This window comes from Ranitomeya variabilis, chromosome 1 (genome assembly GCF_051348905.1).
Source record: "Ranitomeya variabilis isolate aRanVar5 chromosome 1, aRanVar5.hap1, whole genome shotgun sequence".
NCBI lineage: Eukaryota > Metazoa > Chordata > Amphibia > Anura > Dendrobatidae > Ranitomeya > Ranitomeya variabilis.
In genome coordinates this window covers 1,022,344,626-1,022,354,351 of record NC_135232.1, presented here as the reverse complement: position 1 = coordinate 1,022,354,351, position 9,726 = coordinate 1,022,344,626, and the positions used below count along the sequence as shown (strand labels likewise).

The window sequence follows — 9,726 nt, the reverse complement described above, 5'->3', positions numbered from 1 at the left end:
ACACGGTGAATAAACAGGTGCAGAGAGAAACTCAAGTCCACAACACTTGGTGTAAATATTAAACGCAGCTTAGCAGTCTATAGGAAACTTCAGAGGAAAAATGCAATGAAGCAGAAAGTCTATGAAGCACAGTTATTCTTGAGGATACTTGACACGAATAAATCCTTGTCTTAGTCCAAACACAGATAGATAAGCTTATAAGGCAGTTCAAATCATATCTTAGCTCATCCAGGGAGGCCTGATTAATAGCCTCAGGTTTTTGCAGAGCAGCAACAGCTTACATGTCCAGCAAATGCAGATGGAAGTAAACACGAGCAGCAGATGAAGGAGGATTACTGGAAACTGGTGTATGCAGCAGGAACTCAGAGCAGAGTAGCAGGATCACCACACAGGAGCAGGTATATAGCCAGGGAGTAATCAGAGGTCAGGAGCTGGATGCAAGGCAGAATACTCTAGCACAGACTGAAGGCTGGGGTGGAGTTTTATAGCAGGAAGACACAGTGCACATGAGACCAAAGACGCCATCTTGGAAAAGGGCAGTAATGCACAAAAGGTAAAAAATGTTCAGAGTCCTGACATTACTCCCTCCTTAGAAGCAGCCTCAGGACGATCCTGGACCTGGTTTCTCAGGGAATCTCTGATGAAAACGAGAAATCTTCTGTTGGGCATTGATGTTTTCCACAGGTTCCCAAGAGTCTTCCTCAGGGGGATATCCCTGCCATCTTATCAGATATTGGAGCCGATTCCTGCGAATCCCGGAATCAATAATTTCCTCCACCACAAATTGTTCTTGCCCATCAATCACCACAGGCTGCGGAGGTGGCACAACATGTCCCTGGAAGGTATTAGGAGATACAGGCTTTAGTAAAGATACATGAAAAACTGGGTGTACCTTCATAGTCCTAGGCAGCGTCAGCCGGCAGGCCACAGAGCTCACAATACCGTTGATCTTGAAAGGGCCAATGAATTTTTGTCCAAGTTTTTGTGAAGGAATGTTTAACTTCAGATTCTTAGTTGCTAACCACACGGAATCTCCTACCTTGAACATGGGTGCAGGTTTACGGAATCTATCAGCCGATCTCTTATAACGTTCTTGAGCTGTGGTCAGGGATTCCTTCAGGACCTCCAGATTTTGCCTCATCGCAGTCAGCCTTTCCTCCACTGCCGGAACCGGAGAATTAATTGGAGACCTAGGTAAGATACACGGATGATAGCCCAGATTGGCAAAGAAAGGTGTAAATTTAGTGGAGGTGCTCTGAGAATTGTTATATGAAAATTCGGCTAACGGCAGCAACTCCAACCAATCATCCTGGAGATGGCTGACATAGCATCTTAGATATTGTTCCAGCGTCTGGTTGGTCCGCTCAGTCTGACCATTTCCAAGTGAATCAAATCACTGCACTCATCATAGTTCAAGTCAAATTTTGCTGAAGTGAATATTTTTATTGAAGGTGAAAACGAAGAAATAAGGCAACAAAAAATTAACGTTTCGGCCACTCGATGGCCTTGATCACAAATGATGCTGTAACAAAAATGGAAAAACAGTGTATGAACATATAATATATACAGTGCTCCAATGTACAAAATATACAAAATATACAGGGGAATATCCATACAAGTACGGATATAATGGAACACATGTCAACAAATGTCCTTAGAAAGACAAAATACATTTATCCCAATCAGAAGACCTATGTTGGATACAAGGACTTTAAAACCAAGAAAGGGTTACTTGAAGACAGTATGTATCTATAGGGAAAGAGATGGTGCAGTAGGTAAAGGTGGAATAACGTACCCTTAGTAGGTAATTCGTATAACGTCTTATGGTAATATAGTAGAAAATTCAAAATTAAAGGTGGCCCAGATTTCTCCTGTTCAGAAACAATAGAAAAATATGATATGGTAAAGACTAATGATAGTATAGATAACCTAAAGGTTATCTCATAGAGATGTATGTGACCCGTGGGATTATAGCATTAGACTGTATGTGGGAGTACATGGCACATAGAGAGGTATTTACCCAGATAGTGACAGAAGGGGCTTTAAATTCAATAGAGACTGTCCAGGACAGAGTATCAATGGTCTTGAGACATCTGCCGTATGTGGGATTGTCTGCAATATAAATGCATATACAGGCTGAACATGGCATTAGAGTTGTGCAGATAAGTAATATGTTGTGTATGTCCATGGTAATTATACCTTGATAGTCTTAAGCCCATATCCTGTAATCCAGAGGGACCCAGGAGTGGGTAGTGGAAGTGAAGTTCTCCACACTAGGTTAAAACCCTTAGTGTACGGTGGATCTGCCTATTAGAGACTAAGGATAGGGACATATTAAAAAAGGAGTTAACCGCTTGGGGTACTTATCTGCTGTGAGGCCGTAGTCTCACATGGATTGGTGGCGCAGTGTGTGCGCAGTCCGGGGCCGAGGAGACCGTTTGGCTGGTCCTGTGGGAAGCGCCTACACAGCACGCGTCCTGGCGGTGGAGGCGGCAATGTCATGTATGAACAGCGCTGTTATATATACAACAATCGATCGGTTCTGTGACCGGAAGTGAGTGCGGACGCCCGCACCTGCGCAGTAGCAACAGATCGCTTGTAAGTTCGGCGCCTGCGCACTGTGGAACAAAACGGCGCATGCGCTGTATCCTCAAGGGAAGAGCAGAGCCGGCCCAGTGTGATGTAGTGGCAAGCGTGTTTAGCGGTAGCATGAGAGGAACTCTGCTGGCATAGCGATATAGAAGTTATATAGGGCTCTCTATGTGTAGGCATCAGGTACTGGTAATGTAGCACAATGTGGAGGGTAATCAGTAAAGTATTAGTAAAGTGGTCTGATTAGAAGCACCAGATAATGGGCAATAGACAGATGTAAACGTTACATAAATGAACTTACTATATATGAATACATAAATATATACATTAATAACAACATGTAGTAAATATCCAGCGTTAAAAGGGTAGTGCCCATAATATCTATAGCCAGATATGGTAGGAGTCCAAGCTATAATTGATTATTCATAGTACTGGAGAAACCTTGAGTTGAATGGATAAAGCTAAATATGCAAAGGTAGATGGGACTATGAGATGACACCATGAGCAAAAAGAGCTGAATGAAAAAATGAGAAAATGAAAAGAAAGAAAACAAGGCAGATGAAAAAATGAACATAATGAATGAAAGGAATGAGAATTAATGAAAATTAATGAAAAAAAATGAAAAAAATGAATGAAATAAATAAAATAAATGAAATGAATGAATGAATGAATGAATGAAAAAAAATGAAAAAAATGAACAAATGAAAAAAATGAAAAAAGTCTGACCATTTGCCTGGCGATGGTAAGTGGAAGATAGACAGACATTAATATTGAGTGCAGAGCAAAACCCCTTCCAGAATCTTGAAGTGAACTGTACTCCACGGTCAGAGATGATCTCATCCGGGACCCCATGCAACCGAAAGACATTCTGTATAACCAAGTTCACTGTATCCTTAGCTGAGGGGAGGCCGGTGCACGGAACAAAATGAGCAGCTTTAGTCAGGCGATCAACTACCACCATGATTGTATTCATGCCCCCCGATGTAGGCAGCTACACAATAAAGTCCATTGATATAGACCCCCAAGGGAGGGTCGGAACAGGTAATGGTTGTAGAAGACCCGTAGGTGCCACATGAGGAGTCTTGTAATGAGCACATGCCTCGCAAGAGAGAACATAGTCCTTGGTATCCTTCAGGCAAGTTGGCCACCAGAAGAATCGGCTCAGGAACTCTTGTGTCTTCTGTACCCCCCTGTGACCAGCCAACTTGGAGTCATGTACCAACTTGAGGATCTGCAGACGGACGACCTCAGGGACATAGATACGTCGATCTCTGAACCACATGCCACCCTTAAAGACAAGATTAATATCCACAGGTGGGTTGGCCAGAAATACATGACCGTCATAAGCCTCCCTGCACTCCTTCCACAAGTCCTGATTGTGGATAACTCCGATGAAATTGGCATCAGATAGAATGGTCTTTGACGGGGCTCCAGGTACGGAATCCACAGCATGGATTCGGGATAAAGCATCAGCCTTCCCATTACGAGAACCTGGATGGTACGAGATACCAAAGTTAAATTGATTTAAAAATAAGTTCCAACGAGCCTGACGAGGAGAAAGACATCTAGCGGATCTAAGGAACTCTAAATTGTGATGGTCAGTTAGCACTATGATCTGTTGTGCAGATGATGCCTCCATTCTTTGAAAGCCACAATAATAGCCAGCAATTCCTTGTCTCCCACGTCGTAATTCTTCTCTGCTGAGGTTAGTCTATGGGAAAAGAAAGCACAAGGATGTAGCAGACCCTTCTCTCCAGTTCTTTGGGAGAGAATAGCCCCCAAAGCATTATCAGAAGCGTCCACCTCCACAATGAAAGAAAGTGTTGGATCTGGGTGTATCAACAGTGGTGCTGAGGTGAAACAGATCGCAAGCCGATCAAAAGCTTCTTGAGCCTGTGATGACCACTTTAAGGGCTTTTCCTTCTTTGTCAAGGAAGTAATGGGACGGACAATATCAAAAAAATTTTGAATGAAGCGTCTGTAGAAATTTTTAAAACCAATAAAACCTTGGACCTCCTTAACGTTCTTGGGTACCGGCCAGTTAAGGATAGCCTGAATCTTACTGGATTCCATGTTCAGCCCCTGGGGAGTGATGATATAACCTAAGAACTGTATCTCAGAACGATGGAACTCGCATTTCTCCGGCTTAATATACAGATGGTTCTCTTTCAGACGTCTTAAAACAGTTTTGACATGTTCTTCATGTTCCTGTAGAGAGTCAGAAAAGATTAGTATATCGTCCAAATAGATCACCACAAACTGGTCCAACAAATCTCTGAAAATGTCATTAGCAAGGTGTTGAAACGTTGCAGGGGCATTACAAAGCCCGAAGGGCATCACAAGATATTCAAAGTGTCCATACCGGCATCTGAATGCTGTCTTCCACTCATCCCCTGGACGAATACTCACCAAATTATAAGCCCCACGAAGATCCAGTTTAGAGAACACCTTAGCATGGCGGACTCTTTCCAGTAATTTGGGAATCAGAGGCAAAGGGTAACGGTTTCGTATGGTTACCTTATTAAGTTCCCGATAGTCAACACAGGGTCTCAGGGTCCCATCCTTCTTTTTTTACCAAAAATATAGGTGCCCCTGCTGGTGAGGAAGAAGGACGTATGAAGCCTTTGGCCAGATTTTCATCAATATACTCCTTTAAGGCTTGAAGCTCAGGTGCCACCAAAGGGTATATGTTACCAAAAGGAATAGCTGCCCCAGGAAGCAGCTCAATGGGACAGTCATAATGCCTGTGTGGAGGAAGCTGATCTGCATTCTTCTTGTCACAGATGTCAGAGAACTCTTTATATGCTGAAGGTAAAGTAAATACCTGTACATGTGTGTTGTGAATTCTATTTTTGGGCTCCCTCTAGTGGTCACAAGCGGTACTGTGTAGTGTTGTCTTTCTGCAGGTTGGCTGCATCAGCTGGTTCGTTATCCTTGGTTGGTTTCCTATTTAGCTCACCTGGAGACTCAGTTCCTTGCCTGCTATCAATGTATTCAGTGCTCTTCAGATTCCTTGTGTCTACCTTGCTCCCAGTCTCTCCAAGACAAGCTAAGTTTTTGTTTGATCATTTTTTGATTATCAGTGTTCATTATGTTTTTAGTCCAGCTCGCTAAAATGTGATTTCCTCGCTTGCTGGTTGCTCTAGGGGACTGAGTTTCTCCCCCCACACCGTTAGTTGGTGTGGGGGTTCTTGAAATCTCAGAGTGGATATTTTGTAAGGGTTTTTTACTGACCGCATAGATTCCCTTTTCTATTTTCTGCTATCTAGTATTAGTGGGCCTCATTTGCTGAATCTGCTTTCACCCCTGTGTATGTGCCTTCCTCTTACCTCACCGTTATTATTTGTTGGGGGCTTCTATATCTTTGGGGATTATTTCTCTGGAGGCAAGAGAGGTCTTTCTTTCTCTCTAGGGGTAGTTAGTTCCTCAGGCTGGCTCGAGACGTCTAGGATTTTTAGGCACGTTCACCGGCTACTTCTAGTGTGTTTGGATAGGTTCAGATTTGCGGTCAGTCCAGTTTGCCACCTCCCTAGAGCTTGTCCTATGTTTGTTACTTAGCTGGAGTAATTTGTGATCCTCAACCACTAAGGATCATAACAGTATAGCAGGCCTAAAAGTGTTTAATGCATCGCAGAAGTGGGATAAAAAGAAGACCTGAGTACTTTTTTTTTTTTTTCCTCCCGCTTTTCCTTTGCTGCAGTCTGTTTAGCTTCTTTCATCCCCTTGAACTCTGGGTGGTTTTGAGCTCAGCTGCAGACATGAATGTTCAGACTCTGACTTCTAGTGTGGATCATCTTACTGCACGGGTGCAAAGTATTCAGGATTTTGTTATTCATAGCCCTATGTCAGAACCAAAGATACCCATTCCTGAGTTGTTTTCTGGAGATAGATCTAGGTTTCTAAATTTTAAGAATAATTGTAAGTTATTTCTATCTCTGAGACCTCGTTCCTCTGGTGATTCCGCTCAGCAAGTTAAAATTGTTATCTCCTTGTTGCGTGGCGTGTTATGATCCCAATGGCAGAGGATCTCTGATATTCCGGCAAGATAGCAAAAATATAAAAACTGCTCTAGGGAGGTGGAAACTGGGCTAACCGCATACCTGATCCTGACACAAACAACTAAAAGTAGCCGGTGAACGTGCCTACATTGGTTCTAGACGTCTCGAGCCAGCCGGAGAACTGACTACCCCTAAAGGGAAAAAATAAGACCTCGCTTGCCTCCAGAGAAATTGAACCCCAAAGATATAGAAAGCCCCCAACAAATAATAACGGTGAGGCAAGAGGAAAACACAAACGTAGAGATGAACTAGATTCAGCAAAGTGAGGCCCAATAGTCTAGATAGCAGAAAATAGATAGTGGACTATGCGGTTAGCAGAAAACCCTACAAAACATCCACGCTGAACATTCAAGAACCCCCACATCGACTGACGGTGTGGAGGGAGAATATCAGCCCCCTAGAGCTTCCAGCGAGTCAAAAATCAAATGTAAAGCAAGCTGGACAAAAACACTGAATAATGCAAACGATCCAAATTGTACAAAACAGACTTAGCTTTTCTTGCATGAGGCAGACTGAAAGGAATCCGGAGGAGACCAAATAGGTCTGGATACAACGATGCCAGGCAAGAGACTGAGTCCAGAGGAGACTCAAATAGGAAACACCCGCTGCTTAACGACACAGCTGGAGCTCAGGCCTGCAACAAGACATACCTAACACAATACCGTTAGTGACCACCAGAGGGAGCCCAGAAACACAGTTCACAACAGTGGCGACCCTCAAGATTGGGCTTTCTCTCTGGCGCCAGGAGATCCTGCATTGCTTAATGTGGATGCATTTTTTCTAGCTCTTGGACTGCTTTATGAGGAGCCTAATCTTGAGAATCAGGCAGAAAAAGCGTTGCTGGCTGTCTCTCAAGGTCAGGATGAAGCAGAGGTGTATTGTCAAAAATTTTGGAAATGGTCGGTGCTTACTCAATGGAATGAGTGTGCCCTGGCTGCAAATTTCAGAGAAGGTCTTTCTGAGGCCGTTAAGAATGATATGTTACAAGTCTGAGTGATTCTATGGCTTTAGCCATTCAGGTTGATCGGCGTTTGCGGGAGCGCAAATCTGCTCATCCTTTGGCGGTATTTTCTGGACAGAGACCTGAGTCTATGCAATGTGACCGAACTCTGACCAGAATTGAGCGACAAAGTCATAGACGTCAAAATGGGTTGTGCTTTTACTGTGGTGATTCTACTCATGTTATCTCAGCATGCTCTAAACGCTTTAAAAAAAATCGCTAAACCTGTCACCATTGGTACTATACAGCCTAAATTTATTTTGTCTGTTACTTTGATTTGTTCTTTGTCGTCCTACCCGGTTATGGCTTTTGTGGATTCGGGTGCTGCCCTGAACCTGATGGATTTGTCGTTTGCCAGGCTCTCTGGTTTTGTCCTGGAGCCTTTGGAATTTCCTATTCCTCTGAGGGGAATTGATGCTACGCCATTGGCTGAGAATAAGCCTCAGTATTGGACGCAAATGACCATGTGCATGACTCCCGTACATCAGGAGGTGATTCGCTTTCTTGTTCTGCATAATTTGCATGATGTTGTCGTTTTGGGTCTGCCATGGCTGCAAGCTCATAATCCAGTTTTAGATTGGAAAGCTATGTCTGTGTCAAGTTGGGGTTGTCAGGGAATTCATGGCGATACTCCGTTGGTGTCTATTGCTTCTTCCACTCCTTCTGAGGTCCCTGAGTTTTTGTCTGACTCCCAGGATGTATTTGATGAGCCCAGGTCCTGTGCCCTGCTTCCTCATAGGGATTGTGACTGTGCTATAAATTTAATTCCTGGTAGTAAATTCCCTAAGGGACGACTTTTTAATTTGTCTATACCAGAGCATGCCGCGATGCGGAGTTTTATAAAGGAGTCTTTGGAAAAGGGACATATTCGCCCATCCTCTTCCCCTCTTGGTGCAGGATTTTTTTTTGTGGCCAAGAAGGACGGTTCTTTGAGACCTTGTATAGATTATCGTCTTCTGAATAAAATCACAGTCAAATTTCAGTATCCTTTGCCACTATTGTCTGATTTGTTTGCTCGGATTAAGGGTGCCAGTTGGTTCACCAAGATAGATCTCCGTGGTGCGTATAACCTTGTGCGCATTAAGCAGGGAGATGAATGGAAAACAGCATTTAATACGCCCGAAGGCCATTTTGAGTACTTAGTGATGCCTTTTGGACTCTCTAATGCTCCTTCTGTGTTTCAGTCCTTCATGCATGACATCTTCCGAGAATATCTGGATAAATTTATGATTGTTTATCTGGATGACATTTTGGTCTTTTCTGATGATTGGGAGTCCCATGTGAAGCAGGTCAGGATGGTGTTTCAGGTCCTGCGTGCTAATGCTTTATTTGTGAAGGGCTCAAAATGCCTCTTCGGAGTACAGAAGGTCTCCTTTTTGGGTTTTATTTTTTCTCCTTCTACTATGGAGATGGACCCAGTCAAGGTCCAGGCTATTCATGACTGGACTCAGCCCACGTCTGTTAAGAGTCTTCAGAAGTTCTTGGGTTTTGCTAATTTTTACCGTCGTTTCATCGCTAATTTTTCTAGCGTGGTTAAACCTTTGACGGATTTGACCAAGAAGGGTTCTGATGTGACTAATTGGTCTCCTGCGGCCGTGGAGGCCTTTTGGGAGCTGAAGCACCGGTTTTCTTCAGCTCCAGTCTTATGTCAGCCAGATGTCTCTCTCCCCTTCCAGGTCGAGTTTGATGCTTCTGAGATTGGAGCAGGGGCTGTTTTGTCGCAGAGAAGCTCTGATGGCTCTGTGATGAAGCCATGTGCTTTCTTTTCAAGAAAGTTTTCGCCTGCCGAGCGGAATTATGATGTTGGTAATTGGGAGTTGTTGGCTATGAAGTGGGCATTTGAGGAGTGGCGACATTGGCTCGAAGGAGCTAAACATCGTGTGGTGGTCTTGACTGATCACAAAAATCTGATTTACCTTGAATCTGCCAAGCGCCTGAATCCTAGACAGGCTCGTTGGTCGTTGTTTTTCTCCCGTTTCAACTTTGTGTTCTCATACCTGCCTGGTTCGAAGAACGTGAAAGCTGATGCACTTTCTAGGAGTTTTGTGCCTGACTCTCCGGGAGTTTCTGAGCCGG

At 43.7% G+C, this 9,726-nt stretch overlaps 1 protein-coding gene across 1 annotated transcript; it reads right to left on the bottom strand.

Annotated features, from left to right (window-relative positions):
* Positions 1–370: 370 nt before the first annotated feature.
* LOC143784066 (chromobox protein homolog 5-like) lies at positions 371–1,190 on the bottom strand. Its single transcript, XM_077271956.1, has 2 exons — positions 1,040–1,190; positions 371–835 (listed from the first exon to the last, which is right to left on the bottom strand). The coding sequence occupies exons 1-2, from the start codon at positions 1,139–1,141 to the stop codon at positions 602–604; spliced, it is 336 nt and encodes a 111-aa protein (XP_077128071.1). The 5' UTR covers positions 1,142–1,190; the 3' UTR covers positions 371–601.
* Between the last annotated feature and the right edge of the window lie 8,536 nt (positions 1,191–9,726).

Excerpts from the sequence above, each read along its gene's own strand:
- LOC143784066 (XM_077271956.1), bottom strand. The coding sequence starts at position 1,141 with ATGAGGCAAAATCTGGAGGTCCTGAAGGAATCCCTGACCACAGCTCAA. Across the intron at positions 836-1,039 it reads AACCTGCACCCATGTTCAAG|GGACATGTTGTGCCACCTCC; the intron begins GTAGGAGATTCC and ends AATACCTTCCAG.